Source organism: Ambystoma mexicanum, chromosome 7p, assembly GCF_040938575.1.
Source record: "Ambystoma mexicanum isolate Mex_15411 chromosome 7p, UKY_AmexF1_1, whole genome shotgun sequence".
Taxonomy (NCBI): domain Eukaryota; kingdom Metazoa; phylum Chordata; class Amphibia; order Caudata; family Ambystomatidae; genus Ambystoma; species Ambystoma mexicanum.
Window position 1 is genome coordinate 58,658,465 of NC_090939.1, and position 21,271 is coordinate 58,679,735.

At 46.2% G+C, this 21,271-nt stretch overlaps 2 protein-coding genes across 2 annotated transcripts in view; one reads left to right on the forward strand and one right to left on the reverse strand.

Annotated features, from left to right (window-relative positions):
- The window catches only part of VTCN1 (V-set domain containing T cell activation inhibitor 1), a 234,062-nt gene extending 225,154 nt beyond the window's left edge, over positions 1-8,908 (forward strand). Inside the window, exon 6 of the mRNA XM_069635769.1 lies at positions 1,711-8,908. The gene's annotated coding sequence lies outside the window, so the exon portion shown is untranslated. The remainder of the gene's footprint in view (positions 1-1,710) is intronic.
- A 5,636-nt stretch (positions 8,909-14,544) lies between these two features.
- Positions 14,545-21,271, reverse strand: part of LOC138525687 (butyrophilin subfamily 2 member A2-like) — a 130,191-nt gene continuing 123,464 nt past the window's right edge. Inside the window, exon 5 of the mRNA XM_069635770.1 lies at positions 14,545-15,147. Coding sequence (XP_069491871.1) covers positions 15,113-15,147 — 35 coding nt within the window. The 3' untranslated portion in view covers positions 14,545-15,112. The remainder of the gene's footprint in view (positions 15,148-21,271) is intronic.

Below are 21,271 nucleotides of genomic sequence, written 5' to 3' on the forward strand. Positions count from 1 at the left end.
AGACAGTAATTAAAGTGCAATATAGAGCTGCCTTGGGGCGAGATATATAGTGGTGCCTATAAAGGCAAGGGGGTGCATTTATTGTACTTTTATCATGTACGTCGGTGTCTAGCCAGCAATACTAAAATCATGCCCGGTATCATGATAAACAGGTTCGGACCACCCGATAGTTTATCAATGCATGACACGGGGGCATACAGTCTATTGTGTCTCAGAGCATGGTTATGGTGGATAGTTTGTGTCACTGAGTTAGGTGGTGAAGGAGGGACAAAGTACTCTCACGGATCCCGGCGCACATCAAACAGGGGATCTAGCCGCCGTGGTGGTAGGTTAGGATTACTCTGTAGGGGACGTCAGTAGGCAATGTTATGGCAAGTAGTAAGACTGTGCAGAGGACGGCATCAGCTTCTCACTTAATACTTAGGCGTTAGCCTTTCCACATCTGATCAATGTAGATAAGGGGAGGTGGCGCTTTGGTGTGTCCTGCTGCGGACAGGCCCTTGAGACGGTGGCCCTTTGGATCGGGTGGCCGGCTTCCGCCTCCGGTCGCGGGTGCTCTGGTAAACGGTGGTATGGCCCAATCAGCTGACGGCTGCACTCAGGCAAACACGGCGGCCATTTTGGCATGGGTGCGTGCCGATTTTACGAGCACATTCATAAAAATAAAGAAGCCTTTAGGCTGCGCTTTGCTTGTAAAAGCGCTGGTGGCAAGAAGCAGTAGCAGATGCTTCTAAATATGGGGGCATCGTAATAAACGTCATCTTGGAATCTCCTCTGGTCGATGGGTCAGCCAGAGGGTGGGGCCTCCTACCCCTCCCAGGTCAGGGTCCCAGGACCAAACACCAGCGGAACTGACTCAACCTCTATCGGACCATGTGTACGAAATATGGGTCTGATGGCATTATTGAGGCTTAAAATTAGAAAAGAATGGTCACTCAAGACTGTTGTGTGAATTTCCAGGTGTACAGAACTGTTATCTATATCCTAGCTCACAAGTAAATAATCAATGACTAAGCGCTACCCTTCCGCCGAGTTGGACATCTCAGGATATCCCCACTCAAATTCCCGTTAACCATGTACAAGGTCCAACTTCCCATGAAGTCCCACAGCCTATGGCCCCTTAGTAATAATCCTGATGTTCAAGCATGCTGAAAAGGGATTCCCATTAATAATAATAATAATAATTCCCATTAATAACAATAATAGTGATACTAATAATAATGGCACATATTTATAAGCGCTTTGAAATGGGACTCCCATTATTAATATTATTATTATTATTATTATTATTATTATTATTATTATTATTATTATTATTATGGGTGTCCCATTTCAAAGCACTTGGAAATAGAAGACATTATTATTATTGTTATTAGCCGTAATTGTTGTTGTTATTATTAGTAATAACAATAACACTAATACACACATTGTTAAAGGTGCCACATTGTAAGCACTGAAGGAAGCCTGGGGTGAAAATGTGTTTTATGCCGCACTCTTCCCTTACTTCTAATAAAAGGCCTCCATGCTCTCCTTGCAGAGCTGGTGTTGCCCTTTTCATTGTAGTTCTCGTGGTCTCCTGTCACGTGGGACCTCAGCGGCACCACGTGTTCAGGCGTTTCTGCACCCTTCACCTGCTCAGCAGAGTGAATCAGTGAATGAGCCACAAGTAGCCAGAACTAACTGAGAGCCTCTTTGTGTTTCATTTTGCAGGAAACTTGCCAGAGCATCAGTCACCAGCAAGACCATGGAGGCCCTACTCTGAGCTGAAGTGTCATCCAAGAATCCAAGGCTTCTTAATACTGAAATCCATCCTGACAATACCCTTTTCCGGATATGTTGTTTTGTGTCGAGAGAGACAGCAATCACACAGATGAAGATTGTACAATGAGTGTGAAATCACACAACAGGAAGACTCTGCGAATAAAGCCTGAAATCACACAGCAGGAAGACTCTGCAAATAAAGCCTGAAATCACACAGCAGGAAGAGCCCGCAAGGAACCCACAATCACACAAAGGTAGACTTTACAACAAGTGGAAAATCGCACAGCAGGAAGAGCCCGCAAGGACCCCACAATCACACAAAGGTAGACTTTACAACAAGTGGGAAATCGCACAGCAGGAAGAGCCCGCAAGGAACCCACAATCACACAAAGGTAGACTTTACAACAAGTGGGAAATCGCACAGCAGGAAGAGCCCGCAAGGAACCCACAATCACACAAAGGTAGACTTTACAACAAGTGGGAAATCACACAGCAGGAAGAGCCCGCAAGGAACCCACAATCACACAAAGGTAGACTTTACAACAAGTGGGAAATCACACAGCAGGAAGAGCCCGCAAGGAACCCACAATCACACAAAGGTAGACTTTACAACAAGTGGGAAATCACACAGCAGGAAGAGCCCGCAAGGAACCCACAATCACACAAAGGTAGACTTTACAACAAGTGGGAAATCACACAGCAGGAAGAGCCCGCAAGGAACCCACAATCACACAAAGGTAGACTTTACAACAAGTGGGAAATCACACAGCAGGAAGAGCCCGCAAGGAACCCACAATCACACAAAGGTAGACTTTACAACAAGTGGGAAATCACACAGCAGGAAGAGCCCGCAAGGAACCCACAATCACACAAAGGTAGACTTTACAACAAGTGGGAAATCACACAGCAGGAAGAGCCCGCAAGGACCCCACAATCACACAAAGGTAGACTTTACAACAAGTGGGAAATCACACAGCAGGAAGAGCCCGCAAGGACCCCACAATCACACAAAGGTAGACTTTACAACAAGTGGGAAATCACACAGCAGGAAGAGCCCGCAAGGAACCCACAATCACACAAAGGTAGACTTTACAACAAGTGGGAAATCACACAGCAGGAAGAGCCCGCAAGGAACCCACAATCACACAAAGGTGACTTTACAACAAGTGGGAAATCACACAGCAGGAAGAGCCCGCAAGGAACCCACAATCACACAAAGGTAGACTTTACAACAAGTGGGAAATCACACAGCAGGAAGAGCCCGCAAGGAACCCACAATCACACAAAGCTAGACTCTACAGCAAGTGTGAAATCACACATCAGAAAAAGTCTGCGGGAACCCAGAATCACACAAAGGTAGACTCTACAACAAGTGTGAAATAACACAACAAAAAGACTGAGAAAAGCCTGAAAACACAGAGTAAGAACAGTCTGCAGGAACCCAAAATAACACACAGGTAGACTTTGCAATGAGCCCAAAATCACACAGTGTGTTGGTGTGAAAGTGGAATTGGAAAAGAGGATCTACCAAGTGCAGACACAGAGCTACACTGTGGAAGCCTGTCCTAGAAAGAGGGAAGAAGCACACCTACACTGTGGCTTTTTTCCCATCAAGGGAAGGTGCAGCCATGCTTTTCTGCGGATGACGTCAATGGAAACAACTCTGAATAGTGTCAAGAAACAGAGGTTGCCAAGAAGAGCACCGTCCGCAAGGGAGTCCATGGCTGTGAATGCGCAGCCATGTGCAAGGAGAGGGGACATGTCACCTGGGTGTGCGTTAACAAGGCCTGAACCACGCAAGTTTGGAGGAAAGCTCAGGGGCAACACACCCACCTTGGGAACAAGACAAAGCATGGAACATGGGTTCGATCCCCAGTCCGGCTCTTACAACCCAGGAGCAGTTGGGAATGAAGCGTGATATAAGTCAATTATATTAATTAAGCTATAATGCCCACGCTCCTGGGCTGGATCAGCTGGCAACGGTGCAGAGCCCAAGTTACCGGCACAAGAGAGAGAAGGGAGGGCTTTAGTGATGGACCCCGGTCCTATTACCTAGCTGATCCAGCCGGCATGAGTATTATTGCTACAAGCACACCGGTTTAAGAACTGCAGTCATAAAGCAATGTATTTGGTTCAATAACCAGGTGCCGAGCTTGCCCACGACCTGTTCATTGGATCACATACTCACTCAAGATGGCCACCATGAAAATGGAAGGTGGGGCTCTGTGTGGAGCCCCTCTTCCATGTCCATGGCCGATCGTAGCGAAGGAGGAAAAGCGTGGCAGCCTGGCAAAAGAAGCATTAAGCGGGCAGGTAAGTGATAAGTAGAGGTTCCACACCTGGGGGTAAAAGGGAGTGGTTGGCAAGATGGTGGGGCGGGGCGGGCGCTAGCAGCTTCCAGCTTGCTCAGAACGCTGGCTTGGATTATGGAATTCCACCCACTATCCGAGCAACCTGATTGGCTGGGTTGTCTATCCTGGGTGCTAACAATAATGATATTAGCTTCTGCACAGCTAGCGGGCGGGATACAGAGGGTCTATCCCCAAGAGAGTAACACAGAGTACCCCCTGGTGCAAGGTGGTGAGCAATTGCTCTACAGGTAGATTGGTGATGGCCAAGTCACCTTAGTCCAGTCAGATCTCTCATTGCATTACACTATCTACTGCACAAATGAAATCTGTGAGCCAATTACAGGCCACAGGCTCCAATCGCAGCAGGTCTAGCTCAGACGTTCATCTTTACAAGGTTCATTAAATGCATGCTCTAGGAGCAGGGCCTTATCATCTGCTGTGTTCACAGCGCTTGGAAAGCATATCACTTTTGCAACCAAACATCTATATACATAAAAAAGGAAATCTGTTAGTTTGTTCCTGTTACAATTCCACACCGTGCCACCAATCTGCACCACATTTGCACAGTTACCTGTTAGGACCCCGCGGATGTCACTGGCTACATTACATGTGGACACTCCACCCCGTTACCCGGATTTCAGCCCCTGCACACATGAGAAAGTTGCCTGGAAACAGCGAAACATCAAGGTGGTCGTAGAAGGCAGAGCTCATTTCAAGAGTCTGGACGTGAGGAAGACAATGCCACCTTTCAAGACTCTAGGACGCACCGTTTCAAAGGTATTAGCACCGCAACGCGCAAAACATCAATGTGGTCATAGAAGGACAGGACAACGCTCATTTTAACCATCTCAACGCCAGGAACACAACTTTAGGTCCCTAAAAAAGCATGTTTTAAGGCCCTAGGATGCACCGTTTCCGAGATATCTGCCGCGCAACATACTGCACCGTGCCAGGGTGAGGTGACAGGTCAGGGCAGCGCACAGAAGGTCCCATCATGCTGCTTTATATGGATGTTTTCTCAGCTGCTCTTTGGTTTTCCTTTTTCTATTTCTGAAATGTCATCGCATTCTTGACTCTATCAAGAAACCTCTACTTTATGCATTTCTTAACATCTTTTCCTATGGATCGCTTTTCCATTGCTAATTTAATTCCCTCTGCAGATTTGTTATTAAACATATTCATATTGGTATGTTCTGTTATCATGTTCCTTTCCATTCCTGTAGTCTTTCTGAAAGATTTCCCAATGCCCTTTCCTCCAGTTCGTTTTCTACAATTCATCTTGTTGAAATCGCTGCATAATTTTGCGTATTCTTCATTTTGATTATATCTCTTCTCTCATCCTTCGTGATTTATTTTCTTTGATTTAAGCAGTTTACCATTTGTATTTCTCCTATTTTTGTTTTCATGAACACATCATTAATGTCTAGATACTAGTCATGTCCATCTCTTTATAAACTCATTTATACACCATCCTTTCTCTGACGTCAAATGTCACGCCCTATCAAATTCCCGCATTTATACACCATCGTTTCTCTGACGTCAGATGTCACGCCCTATCATGTTCCCTCATTTATACACCAATTGTTCTCTGACTTCAAATGTCACGCCCTATCATATTCCCTCATTTATACACCAATTGTTCTCTGACTTCAAATGTCACGGCCTATCCAATTCCCTCATTTATACACCATCGTTTCTCTGACGTCAAATGTCACACCCTATTCTATTCCCTCATTTATACACCATCGTTTCTCTGACGTCAAATGTCACGCCCTATCCAATTCCCGCATTTATACACCATTGTTTCTCTGACGTCAAATGTCACGCCCTATCCAATTCCCGCATTTATACACCATCGTTTCTCTGGCGTCAAATGTCACACCCTATTCTATTCCCTCATTTATACACCATCGTTTCTCTGGCGTCAAATGTCACGCCCTATTCTATTCCCTCATTCATACACCATCGTTTCTCTGACGTTAAATGTCACGCCCTATTAGTTCTCTGACGTCAAATGTTATGGCCTATCCTGTTCCCTCATTTATACAACATTGGTTCTCTGACGTCAAATGTCACGGCCTATCCAATTCCCTCATTCGTAGACGATTGGTTCTCTGGCATCAAATGTCATGCCCTATCCTATTCCCTCATTTGTACGCCATCATTTCTCTGACATCAAATGTTATGGCCTCTCCTATTCCCTCATTTATACACCATTGTTTCTCTGACATTACATTTCAAACCCTATCCTGTTCCTTTCTAACCTTGTGATTTCTGGGTTTGCAAATCTTCACTTTTCACCTATCTTTGCTTCCTGGGGGATTAAATGTTTGCCCGCTGACCATGAGTCCCCTCACAATCCACTGAGAAACTTACATTACCCCTATTTTACTCCTTTGTGTTGCGCTCCTTTATACGAATGGTCTCCACTGCATTTGCCAAATCAGCATTAACCACATGAGTTCCCTGCCATATGCCTATATTTTTAGCAATTGTATTTGTATATTTAAAATCTGTTGGAATCCGATAAAATATTTGCTGGCAACACATTTTTGTTAACTGCTTACTACAATAGTAGATTTCCTCTCCCAGTTTTCTACATTGTTTCCAAGCATTTCCGCCTCGAAGCCATTTTTAGCGCTTCACTATTTTCCATCAGCATTTCCTAGATTAGCCCTGTTGATGTGCGCCCGCGCATTCTTTATACATTCTACTTGCACTTATCGTGTTCACTCGCCTCACCTTCCTCACATGTTTACCGATCTGTTCTGCTGTCTTGGAAAGGCTCCTTTGGAACAGATGATTGCATTTCTCCTGGGATACTCTAATTCCCCTTTTTCTTACCTTTGTCTGCTTTATTTCCTTCACTCCTTTCCTTTTCTTACTTTCTGTGGCCATCCCCATTCTTTATTCTACTTCACTTTCTTCCCTTATTACCTGCCTTTTCCCCTTCCTCAATGTTACCGACTTCTTGGCACTTCTACAAATCGCTGCTGTTCTCTCTTCTTGTCATCAGTCCTTTCTCCTGCACCAGCCGTTTGGACATTTTCTAGATTCTTGCACTGCCCCGTGTTTCACTTCCTCCTCACTAATATCCACTTCTACTCTCCACTTCATTCCCACAGCCACCCCTGTGGGCTATTGTCGCCCTTCCCCGTCAAGCCTGCTTCTCTTGGTGCAAGCACCCTTTCGCCCTTCAGTCTGGCCCTGCTCTCTTCCTGGCACACTTGCCCTTTGTCAGAGCTGCTCCAGTGCCACATATTGGCAACACTTCCTCTCTGGAAACCTACCTAACTTCACTCAACTAGGAAACCACCCAGCAACCACAAACTGTTATGGCAACCACCAACCTGGGGCTATGCGACGGAGACAGATAATGACCTCCTCCTCCTCCTCTACCAATCTCCAGAGGACAGTACTAGGTAATAGCTGGGTAGCTATCTGTGGAAACTGTGTGTATACTTCTGTATCTTTGTCCTCACCCACAGAGCCCCCTCCAAAAAAGAGGGCCTTATTTGCTCATTCTTTGTTTACTGGGTCCCCAACTTCGCTATGAATTCGCACATTCCCTCTCTTTCAAACCCACCAGATCTCCTGGAGACGATGCAAATGGTAACGGATTGTGGTGCGAATTCCGGTACCAGGATGCCAGCCGCGGAGCCACTCATCCCAATGGTCACACGCCAACCACACCCCATCCCACACAGACACAGTGGCATCAAGTCTAGTCCAATGCTGCCTCAGAGTCAGCCCTTTTGGGAGAGCGTGTTCTATCGATTGCTCTGAGTGGATTAAGAAGTCTGGAATGCAGGCTCTTCCCCCACGTGACCTGTGAAAGGCGGGACTGGGCACACCATGTTAGCGACATCCATATTGGCCAATCACAACGAGAAACTGAAGGTCTCATGAGAATCCTGCAAGAGATTGACCTTCCAGCCTGAGAGAGGGCGGGCTGTTCAAATCTACCTTGTATGAGTAGCACGTGCCACACGTTGAATTGTTTATTTTAGTGCTTCTGATGATTTCATTGAGATTTTTGTTTTTGCTTTATTATATTAGTTATTGTAATGCAGAACTCACATGTGTATTAAAAGTTGTATTTTGTTAGCCAGCCTTTAATTCGTCATTATCTAGCATAGATCATCATGTCATTTTTTGTATTGTTTATGAACCATGTCAAGTGCTGACTGTGATAAGCACACATTATACTGATAGCAAAGGTATCAACACTTCAGTGGAGTTATTGGGCATCAGCACTGTCCCCAGGGCTGGAATGGGGACATCCCAAGCTCTTTGGCCTGCCGTGCCTAGGACCCAAAATCAGCACACAAAGTGATCCAAAAATCTAAAACAGGCGGCTGCCAAGAAAAAAAACCAAAGCGAGCCCTTTAGGGACTGGAATGGTGTTTTTTAGGTCTGTCTACAGAGAGGCTGGTCACTCCTGCAGGTCTTGGGGGAATATGATTATGAAAAGGGGCACTTGTGTCAATCCGCTGCAGCGTGGTGCAGGGCAGTTGCCTAGTGACTCGCTCAGGATTTCCATGGCTGCCATTTTATGTTATGGATTGAACGCGTGCGTGCATGCGTGCGCGCGCGCCAGCCGTGTGCTATACATGATTTTAAAATTCTGATGAACCAATTGTATAAAGGATAACCTCTTTCAATTAATGCACAATGTTGAAAACAAAAACAACTGCATTTCAATTATATGAACAGGCAAACAGCGTGAGAGATTACATAACTCTGTAGAGGAATAACAAAGATACGCCAAATAAACTTTTTCAAATAATGTACAATTGTAAACTCCATCTTATTTGATTCGTAGTACACATGCGCCATCTTATGGCAATATTTCATATTGCATAAAACACAAGTTGCTTGTACTTCATTGACAAAGTCAGCCCAACATCTAACTAAATTAAACCAACGCCATAAATATCATGAATGTTGCAACATAGTTTACGTGTGATGTGTGTGTGATGTACATAATGTAAAGGGGTCTTGTAAAGAGCTCTTATGAAATGCATGTTGCATACTTGCCAACCCTACCGATTTAGGCAGTAGGATACCGCGTTTTAAGCAGTTCTACCGCCTACAGATTTAGTGGCAACACATACCGATTTTTAAAAAAATATTTTTTTTTTGTTTTGTGTTTTTTGGGCCTGGCTGCCTGAGGCCCTCCAGACTGGGACATGGAATGTGTTCAGTTTAGCAAAGACAAGGTATCTCTAAAATGAAACTGTCATTCTTGACAAAAGTGGTAACAGAGTTCCACTAATCCCATGAAATGAATCTACAAGTCTTCTTTCCGCCTCCTTAACCTTTGAGGCAGAGGATCCATGAGGGTGATCAAATTGCATCAATTGAGAATGAAGGGTTTTTAGACTGGCCAATCAGCTAGTTGTAAGTTATTCTGGGCCCAAAAAAGGAAAGGCCATAAAAAAAAGAAGGATCTTGCGCTGGGTGATTCTCTGCATCACCTTATGGTGCTCTATACCTAATATGGAAAGGCAGTTTCTTTGCCTTGTAGAGGAAAGATGGAAACTGAGGAAAACAGCACAGGCTGCTCCATACATAAACACTGGTGACATTGTCTTAGCTTGAGATGGAAGAGATGTTATAAAAAGGTTGAGGACAGAGCTGCAAGGTGCCAACTAGTGGCAGTAAAAGGTTTTCTAGGGCTGACTGTGTCAAAGGGGATTCCAGAAAGAGCATTTCCCGAAGATAAGTGTTTTGTTTTTTAAGGAGCACAAGGACATCACACACACCACAGTAATAAACAGGCAGGGTGCAGGCCCCAATACACAAATGCAGTGCAAGATTTACCTCCGAGCATATAGATTCACAACATCCAATGGCAGAACCTACATACATCATTCCCACCATGCAGCCACAGGAGGGCAACAAAAGCAAGCATACAGCCACCCCAAACACTCTGTAACAAGTCAGAGCACACACAGAGAAAGCAACTTCCTGGAATTCCCCCTCAATCATATACATGGGGCTAAGACCAAAATGTCACATTCTTGAATCTCATGTAATGGGACCCTACTCGTCATGGACTCAGGGGAACAAGCACTCAAACATTCCAGCATGCACCGCCACCAATTCCACAGCCAGACACTTAAACTATAGGCCTGCCACACGTGGGAACCATCTCACTGCTTTCCATCTGGTCTGGCCATTCCCACTGACCTTCACCATGCTTCCACCTGACAATGACAATTCCAGATAGGAAGGGAACCAAATGTCGACCTGCCCCGCTGGAAACCACAAGGATACTTTTATTGCACATCTATCATGAACATACCCAAAGCCACCAAACAGACCATGAAATCATACAATCACCAATATTTTCTTCCAGCAGCAGCAGAACTCCAAAACCTTAACAGCAGGGTCCATCGTGTCAAAGATGAAAGGAGGGCAGGAGGCACTGAGGGGACGTGAGAAAAAACAGGCAGATGAATGAGAAAGATGAAAGGAGGGCAGGAGACACTGAGGGGACATGAGAAAAAACAGGCAGGTGGATGAGAAAGATGAAAGGAGGGCAGGAGGCACTGAGGGGACGTGAGAAAAAACAGGCAGATGAATGGGAAAGATGAAAGGAGGGCAGGAGACACTGAGGGGACATGAGAAAAAACAGGCAGGTGGATGAGAAAGATGAAAGGAGGGCAGGAGACACCGAGGGGACATGAGAAAAAACAGGCAGGTGGATGAGAAAGATGAAAGGAGGGCAGGAGACACCGAGGGGACATGAGAAAAAACAGGCAGATGGATGAGAAAGATGAAAGGAGGGCAGGAGACACTGAGGGGACATGAGAACAACTGTTAAAAAGCCAAGCGGCGATTAAGGGAGCCCCCCAGAAACTGCCCCATGTTGCCATTTAGCTGTCTCATAACCTGACAATATATTTACCTCTATATTACTTTTGTTCAGATGGGGCTTGCCTTACAACCTGTATTTGTGGGAGCCCTTGTAGCTCTCACTTCCGTTGGGGTGAGGCAGGTTTAATTAGTACATTTTTGAAATATTTGATGTGTCAAGGGCATGAAAGGCATCAGGGCCTTTCAACCTTTTAGTTGAAAGTGACCATGAGCCTGCGGGAGGCCCCCAGCAACTGCTGCATGTTGCCAGTCAGCAGTTGTATAACACAGTAATGTATTTTTCTCTGTATTACTTTGTTCTGGGGCTTGCCTTACAAGCTGCATTTGCGGGAGCCCTTGTGGCGGCCGTCACTTCCCTTCGGGTATACAGAAGTGTTATCACCTTGTTGTCTTCTCACACCGGATCCTCCACAGCAGGCACTTGTTCAAATAGAAGGATTTATAGCTTTTCAGTGGGTATTTTGTGTTTCAGCTCCCTGCTGGCTGGCCATCTCGTGATTATCAGCGGGTATGTTTGAAGAGGAAAACATGTGTTAATGAGGAAGAAGCCGGTCACACTGCTCACAGCTCACTTATTTGGCACATTCTTTTGAATGATGGGTCAGAGGATTTTTGGATAGGCCACACCAGTCAGTCTTTTCCTGTGATCTCTTCAAGGCCACATGTCACTTCAGGTCATTTTCTGTGGTGACTGAAGGCCAAAGTTCATGCGACATAATTTCCTGGGATATCATCATTATGATAGTTCTGTTTTTGAAACTTTAAGATTCCTACAGAATTTTGGTCACAGAATGTTGGCATGTAAGGTACTGTGATGCCGCTTCTACAGTTCCAGCAGGTGCCCTCACTCATGAACAGGTTGGCCCATTGGGACAGGTTAGCCGCTTATAAAAGGTATGATGAGCAGTTCAGAATGAATGCGGGTGTGAGGAGTTAGCGGGCGATTACTGGAAGTCATTGGTGGCAGAACAGCTGTGAAGGAAGGTGTTAGTGAGGTGCATTGAAGAGGACGGGGGCCCGCCAGGAATTGGAATGACAGGATACAGTTCCACTGGTCTATTTGACAGCACTTGGGACATTCGCTCTTTTCTCACTAGAGGCCAATCCAAGATGGCGATGATGTTTTTCATGCTCCACCCTCCGGAATCTAGCCCACCCCCACGTAACCCATGTCCTGCAACTTTGGACCTTCCTGGTCTCCTTCCTGCTTATTATCCCCCCGCCCTGTGTTTCCTCTTTTGCGCCCATCTGCCCCGCTCCTCCCAGCTCTAGTCCTCTTCGGCTGTTGCACTGCAGCCGCCCGCTGACCCTGTCCTAAAGCAGTACACCCCTTTTCTTCCCTCTATCTCCTGGTGCCGCCTTTAGCTCTTTGCTCCTATCTTTCCTTAAATTGTCTCTTCAAGCAGAACCTATGATCAAGCCATTTATATACCTCACAATCTGGGTCCTTATCAACAGAGGGTTTTTATCGACTACGGTAGTTTCCCTCTCGATTAGGTGTCACCTTGGGTGGACCACTGTTGACCACCAGCCATCTATATTCTAAGTGTAACAAAGGTTGGTCAGAGAGATTGGCCTCCTCTCTTCATTCTCAGCAGTGCAACCATTACCAGGTGGGACCAATACATGACAAGAGCATTACAAAGGAGGTGGAGAGTAGCATTACCAATGAGGTGAAGGGGAAAACCGGAGAACAGGTGGAGGGGACATAGGAGAAGTGGTGTGAGAGGCATTGGAGGGGAGGTGTCCAACTGAGTTGCAAAGGAGGTGGGAGGAGTAAAGAACTGGGGTAAAGGGCAGATCAGAATGGAGGAAGGAGGAGGGAGGAGTAAAGAAGTGGGGTAAAGGGCAGATCAGAATGGAGGAAGGAGGAGGGAGGAGTAAAGAAGTCGGGTAAAGGGCAGATCAGAATGGAGGAAGGAGGAGGGAGGAGTAAAAAAGTGGGGTAAAGGTCAGATCAGAAAGGCGGAAGGAGGAGGGAGGAGTAAAGAAGTGGGGTAAAGAGCAGATCAGAATGGAGGAAGGAGGAGGGAGGAGTAAAGAAGTGGGGTAAAGGGCAGATCAGAATGGAGGAAGGAGGAGGGAGGAGTAAAGAAGTGGGGTAAAGGGCAGATCAGAATGGAGGAAGGAGGAGGGAGGAGTAAAGAAGTGGGGTAAAGGGCAAATCAGAATGTCGGAAGGAGGAGGGAGGAGTAAAGAAGTGGGGTAAAGGGCAGATCAGAATGGAGGAAGGAGGAGTAAAGAAGTGGGGTAAAGGGCAAATCAAAATGGCGGAAGGAGGAGGGAGGAGTAAAGAAGTGGGGTAAAGGGCAGATCAGAATGGAGGAAGGAGGAGGGAGGAGTAAAGAAGTGGGGTAAAGGACAGATCAGAAAGGAGGAAGGAGGAGGGAGGAGTAAAGAAGTGGGGTAAAGGGCAGATCAGAATGGTGGAAGGAGGAGGGAGGAGTAAAGAAGTGGGGTAAAGGGCAGATCAGAATGGAGGAAGGAGGAGGGAGGAGTAAAGAAGTGGGGTAAAGGGCAGATCAGAATGGAAGAAGGAGGAGGGAGGAGATTTGAGAACATCAGGGAGGACCTGGTCCGGAATCAACATCAGGAGAAGGTCTAGAGGAGCAAGAGAAAAACATTTGGAGGAGACAGTGAGGAGAAGCGGGAAGAGAACACCAAGGAGAATGAGGAGAACCATGGAAGAATATGGAGGAGAGGGGTTATGGATGAAGTGAACCCAATGATTGATATGGGTGAACCCCAGAGGTGTGGTGGTACAAGCCTGTGGTGCACCATTGAGAAGGCACAAGAGGAAAGAGAGTTTATGGTGGAGAGGACAAGTGGTACTGGAAGAGAGGACCATTGGGGAACCAGTCAAGGACCAGGACTCTGTGATTGGTAGGTGGCCATGAAGACACAGGTAAGTGATAAAGCCAGCTTAGGTTTCCAGCCTTGTGGTGGAAGCTTTGGTGCCTTGCACAATACTAACAATCTCTACTCTCAGCCATCCCTTGGGGCGTAGCGTGCTGGCGCATGGACCTAAAGTCCTGGGAGCAAACAATTCTTTCCAGGGTCAAGGATGAGAAGCAGTCAAGTGCCAGAGACACTCAAACCCCAGCACTGTGAGTGATTGCACATTGACCCCCCCTCCCAGAGAGAAAAAACGTGTTTAGATATTTGCTATCCTATTGGAGGAGAAGCCATTGTGCTGTTGTTGAAGATTTGTATTACCTTTTGCGTATGTTCGCCCACCTTTGTAAATACCCCATATCAATATTTCTTTACCACAAATGTGGGTTTCTGACTCATGTTGATGTTGCCCGGCTTTTCAGCATAACACAGGAAGGGCTCAGGCGTACCTGTCATCTATGTGTACATTTATTGCGCATTCTTCCACCAATCCCACCGAGCCACCCGGCCCAAATGTTGTCTGACAGCATCATCCATTCGCCATTTACCAGAGCTGGGCTCATGGTTGGGTTCCGAGAAGCATGAAGAAAAAATGAAAATATCCTATGTACATCCACATTGTGTCAGAAACCAAGCTTGGAATAGCGATGGGTGACAAATAACCACCTTTTATTATGTCTGCATTGTTTAGCATTTTCCATGCACCACCCAATAGGTCACCAACATTATTGTATACCAATTTCTACCACAAATAGAGTTGAAATCACCATTAGTTCATGTGGCCACAAATTTATCAGACAGCACAAAATAGTGTAAATTGTCTTTGCAGTTACCCGCAACTTTATTTAATTGGACACATGATTGGCGAACCAATCACCCGCCATATGGATTCATCTAGAATTTAAAATAGATCTGTGTTAACATGGATTTCATTTTACAGTTATATGATAATAAAATAACATGTGTGTTTACTTTATTGTGATTTGTCTAGGCCTTTCCCTGGAACCCTTCATCACTCCTTCCGCCGCATCCCACATTTCTTCTTTCCGCTATCACCTCCCTCTTCCCTTCCCCCCACATTGTTACAGCGTGGTGAGGGCAATAGACAGTGAGAGTGAATAGAGGGAGTGTTTTCCAGGAACCAAGTGTCCTCCTCTACCACATCCATCTGGCGCCGGGAAGCTTGGAAGGTGAGTCGGCAGTAGTCTGGAAGGATGTTGTTAATAGTCGCCATATTCACGCAGGACCCCTTTCTCTGCAAAGAAAGAAACAGCACCAATGAGAGACAAGGAGGGGTATAAGGATCCACATACTTTTATACCCTCAACAGGTCTCTGCACATTAATTCACACTCTTTCTGGAAGAAGTTACCGACAGGAATAAGACTGGTCCAATCCATCCTCTACTGCAGGATGGGTCTATGTGATCACTGTGCCGCCGAAAACCCTGACATAGAAAATGCTGTCTAAAAAATCAGCGAAGCGCAGTGATCACATGTATGATCTATTCCCTCATCCCCATACCCGCGTACCCTTTTCATATTTATTTCCCTTTCGGCGGCACACTTCTGTGTGTGCCGCCGACTCCTCTATTTCCCTGCAGCGTCAGTTCCCTCCCACTTATGGGATCTGGTGCAGCAGGGTCCTATTTTGTTTTATTTTACTTTCTTGTCCCCCGCAACTCCTGACTCCCATTACACCGAGCAAGGGGAGCTGAGGAGACCCCACCTCAGCCCCCACTCCCCCTCTCCCCCTTGGTCAGTTTTTAGCGCATTCAGCACGTTATCGTCGACATGTTAGCACGATACCCTGCAGGATGGATATGAAGAGCAAACTCTTCAAAGAATATCCCACTGACCACTCCATTTAACCTGAAGTCTCCCCCTGTGGAGCTCCTACCCTCCATTGCTCGGCCTATCCTTCCCAGCTCCTCTGGGAAGGATAGGGAGAGCCTAAATACCATTACCTGTAACTCCCTAACTTCATCCCCTAGGAGCAATGCTCTGTTGCTCTACAGTAAGGTTCACGCTTTAGAAACCCTGCACACTTAACAAAGGCATCACACTGTCACAGAAACCATACACATGCAACGTAATCAATTTCCAGCTTGGTTACTCCTACTCTCAGCAAAAGGCCTTGTAGACAGATGTGAAGGAGGGGCTGACTTGACTGCCAAGCAATGCTGGCTTTGGGTTGGTTTACACTTCATCAAGAGGCAGAGACCCCTATTCTAGTTATTACATAGTGGGGGGAGACTTGATATCACATGGTTGTTAACTTCCTTTTGCCTTTGACCCTGATGAAATTCCCTTATGTGAATGACGACAATCCTACAATAACTCCAATACTAATAATTATATATCAGAAGATTCCAGAGGCAGATAATAGATGTGACAAGTAGAGTGGACGGCCTAGGGTTGCAATGTTATCTAATGGAGACACCAAGAGCCCGGCCGGGTAGCATGCTTCAGTAGACATAATGTCCTTGCTCAGTCCTGCATATGGCACCCAAAAGTGACCGTATCACAGCTGCTGTGGCTGTAAAAGAACCCACAAAGGTTTCCTCTTTTCTCTCTGGCTTAGTAAATCTATAGCGCCAAGATACCTTTGGGTCTTAGCGGCGCTTAAGAATTCTAGCTAACATAACATAACACGAGAATTTTATTTGATCTAGCTGTTTTATATTGATACAGCACTCGCATGCCTCAACTCGAGACTTCTTGTCGCCTGAAGGAAGGCAACACACATTTGACAATTGCAAAATAGATATATCACAGGTGAGCAGAATCCATAAATATGGGAGATTGGTGGGCCCTAGGATATGAACACTCCTGCGCTACGCCCTCATTTCTGGTGATCTGTTGATTGTATTCTGCAAGGTCACAGGTGGTTGGGGGTGGTGGCCATACCTCCTTGGTGTAGTAAAAAAGACAGTTCCTGGTTACCTCGCATTGGGTATATTGAAAAGGATGAGTTTGGTGGTTTCAGTGTTATTTATTCAAGCAAAGATATTTAGTCTTGTGGGTGGTCAGCTGACACGTGTTTCGACTTCTAGTGTCTTTATCAAGGCTATGTATTAGGTAGGGGGGTTCTGAGGTCACAGGTGGGGTTCCTGTATGAGATTGTACGCTTCCGATTGCTCCCAGTCTTGGGTCCTTTTGGCTCTCGGAGATTGATGTCCGTCCTAACGTGTTGTCCTGATTAGGTCTGAAAACAAAGAATCCATAAATACTATCAACCAAATGGGTCAGGAATGTCCAGTATCAGTCCCAGTGCATGGAGGGCTGCCTGCAAGCTTGCAATCATGCATTGAGGATATCCTATGCACATGGGCCACCTTCGGGAAACACGCTCTGTGGTGGGGCACAAGAGGTCATAAAGGTCAGAAGGGGAGAGGGTGGCCCCAGGAAGCCTGCAGTCACTGTGCCTACAACCCAAAGGAGTCCTTCCTTCAGCCACAAAGAAAGGTCAGTGGTTTGAGGAAGAGTACATTTCAGAGTCACAACCAGACCCAGGCCTGCGGAAGAACCTACTCACCCAAAGTGATGTGGTGGACAGACATAAAGATGGGGGTGCGGGGGAGGCAGGACAAAGGCGGGGAGAAGGTAGAAGACAGATGGGTGACAAATCATGAGCAAGCCTGGAACAGAGGTTAAAGAGAGACAAGGGTGGAGAAAAGCACAAGCTCCCCAGGGGAAACCACCATCACAGTAACATGGGCCGGCCAGTGAGCAGGACATCAGGCGGACTTAAGGTCACTGCCTTTGAATGGAAGCTCCAAGGTCATCAGAGCTGTCAATGCTGCTGTTTCTCCCCGACTGAAGAAACAGAGCCTCCCTACCCCTTCCAGCAAGTCTATCTCTGTCTACTCCTTTCCACGTCCATTCTACCAGTTCCTTTGGCCATGCCATCTCCATGCCGAGCAGTCCGGGCACAGTTAATCCCCGATCTTGCCAAGGGAATGGACCATGCACGGCCAAACAGTCCAGCCTGGAGCATCTCCACTCCTCCACTCTCCCCCGTTCCACACAACATGTCGAAAACACTTCTGAAAGCTGGCAGACACAGAAGCCAGGCAAACCCTAGGTGGCACAAGACTGGCCCTGTTGACCAGAAAATGCCCTTCATCTGTCGAGTGTGCGGCAGCTGCAGGATTCTTTCCTGCACGCTCTTTAATGAGGAGTAGAGGATGCACGGGCTATGTCCCCCACCCTCCCGTCACCAGCAAGCACACACAGTCGCATACCATTGCCGTTTCTACATCACATTTCCTGTAACTCCTCGGGTGTGGAAACACCTTGCATCAGAAGGGAGGGCTTGGAGTGCAGGAATGGGACATGAGATGCCTTAAATTAGGGATCTGCCGATCCCGAGGTCGGTGTGTGATAACAAAGTCTGATCTACACTCCACAATGATCAGATAGACGAATTGTGTGCCTGCATCTCCCGCCGCTCCTGCTGTGGAACCTTTGTGTCTGTCCACACCTGTAGGGTGGCACTTTTGCATCTATGTTTTTTCTTATTTAAATGCGAGTTTCTTCTAGGAAAAGCAACCAAGATACGCAAAGCTGATGCCATGGAAATGACAGCGCTCAGTTGGTTGAAACCTTTCAATGTTCTTTCTGTGCGAGACTGTCTGTCTCTTTTCTATCGCTGTCAGATATGTGGAACCCCTGAGCACTTGTGGGGTCACAGCAATCAGAGCCTAACCTCCACCCCTAGGGCAGTCGATATGCCCACACGGGGCTGTGGCAGGTTTTGCGGTAGAGAATTGTGCTGGACTCAGCGCAAGGGTCTAGGAGAGTTGGTTCTCTGTACAAGAGAAACCACTACCTCTGGTCATTAACAGGCTTATTATTGGACTGCAATATTGTTGTGGGCCTACCTCTAGATTGGTATCAAAGAACAAAGTCTAACCACCTTTGAGTATTTGATAAACATTCAATGTAATTAATATCTTCCCTACACCGTTTTATCACTGAACCAGCAACTACCTAAGCCTGCAATAGAGTGTCATTTGTACTCTTAAATAGAAACGCATTAAGAATGCTCTCACTCTTGTGTTTTGCATTTATGTATTTTTTTTCTTGTCGAGATAATTTATGAGCATTAAAAATAGTATATGGTCAAATAATAGGCAGTTGGAAATATTTCCATCAGTGTGGTTGCTTGTAGTCCTAGCACCCTACTCTTCTCTCATTCTCTTCTTAAGTGTTGAAGAACCCTGCAAACCACCAGCAATGTGTGTGTAGACATTGTGTAGACATTGTGTAGACATTGTGTAGACATTGTGGTACGGTAACACTTAAAATTATACTTCCCGTAGTGCTGTCAAGATTGGCAAGTCAGGGGACAGGTGAGGTTATACCAATCCCTGTAAAACCCATTACAGAGAAAGGGCTAAACAACACCGTCAAAAGTCCATGGCTTCTAAGGGCAATTACCAAAAACAACCTAAAAACAGTCTATGGCTATGGATAAAAATACAGGTGAAATATTTCAAACCCCCCTGCAGCTCTTCTCTCTTCCGCCCTCTTGCTTTGATCGATCCACTTATCCCTGGCCAAAGAAATACGAAGGGTGGCACAGGCTGGTGTTTTGCACTGTGCCAAAACTTGGCACATCATGATAAACTCAGTGATTCTCCAGCAGAAAGAACGATGAATGGATACCTGGTGAAAATATGTTATAGTGCCCCCTAAGGGTGTACCCATGAAAATGAAAAATACAGTACTAAAAATAGGTTTTTAAAAATGGCTTATTTCAGCCCCCACAATATTGAACTAGTCAAAAAATTCGAATTTGGGAACATTGGCAGAGGGCTAAGTTTTAGGCCCCTGTGCAGACTTACTGTCTCATGATGAAGGCATTTCAAAGCAGTTTGTTTCTTCTCAGTAATGCAGTCCAGCCTTGTAGTTTTGCCTCAAAATTACTGAAGCAAGAACAAACATATGAATTCGGAAACATTGGCAAAGTACCAATACTAGGCCCATAGACAGAGCTACTATTATTATCGTATTTATTGAGCATGGTCTTAACTTCGGGAAGCATTTGAGTACTTTACAATCAAAGGGGAAACAACACAGTGAGGGAAGCAGTGAAAAGGGGAGTGGGGAGGGCAAGGGTGGTGTGAGGAACATGAGGGTATCCTCACTACTACTCCCCCTGGCTACTCTCCTCAGGTGGCCAGAGAAAGGCCATCGCTTTTGGATCCTGACCCTGGGAGTGGAGAAGCGAGGGAGCATCGCCTGGGTGGAGGGTCCTTGGGGATTGGGAATGGGGTGCCCACAGGTGAGACATGGTATCCCCCTTTCCCTATTGAAGACCAACATAACCTTCCCCCGGCCTTTATATGCTATTGTAAAACCTCTCCCCTTATTTCCCCACATTTTACCTCAGACAGTACTGGGACAAGGAAGAGGGGACTAAGAGTAATGAACACTAAAACCTCATTTCACCACTCTAGTACTGGGATGAGGAAGATGCCTGCAGAGTGCTTTAAAGGTCAGGCATTTCCTTTTAACTATACTCAGGCAAAACCGATTGAGAGTCCACACCTGCAACCTATCAAGTGGCTGCAGGTGTATAAAGGGAGACCAAAGAAACAGCAAAGGCAGCAGCAGGGAAGCCTGTGAGGGAGAGACTAGCAGGGGACCCTTCTTGTGAGAAAGCAGCCATCCTGGGTCCTGAGGAGAATCTCGCTTGCAATTTGTTGAGTTGCGCCTGCCATATTCAAGGTGCGGCAAGGGCCTGCTCGTGGCCTTCATCCGAAGTAGCACCACCGGCCCTGATGCCGACACGTCCCCGTATATTTCAAGCCGCAGTTGCCCTGAGAGCATTCTGAGGTGGCTGAGAGGAGATGGGGAAGCAGATAAGAAATCTGCAGAGGAGGCAACTTATCCATAAGAACCATCGTTACCCATTATTAGAAGAACCGTGCTCTTCTAATGGATATATCTTCTGCAGATACCTTAACTTTCAAAGATTTATCCAGCAATAGCTACAAATCTAGGATCAAGTGGACTCGAATGCACCAGGACAATTAACACAGGAGAGAAATATCAACCAATGATATGATGCACTACAGCTCTTCCAACACAGGAGAGAAATCTCAGCCAATGATATGATGCACTATAGCTCTTCCAACACAGGAGAGAAATATCAGCCAATGATATGATGCACTACAGCTCTTCCAACACAGGAGAGAAATCTCATCCAATGATATGATGCACTACAGCTCTTCCAACACAGGAGAGAAATCTCAACCAATGATATGATCCACTACAGCTCTTCCAACACGAGAGAAATCTCAGCCAATTATATGATCCACTACAGCTCTTCCAACACAGGAGAGAACTCTCATCCAATGATATGATGCAC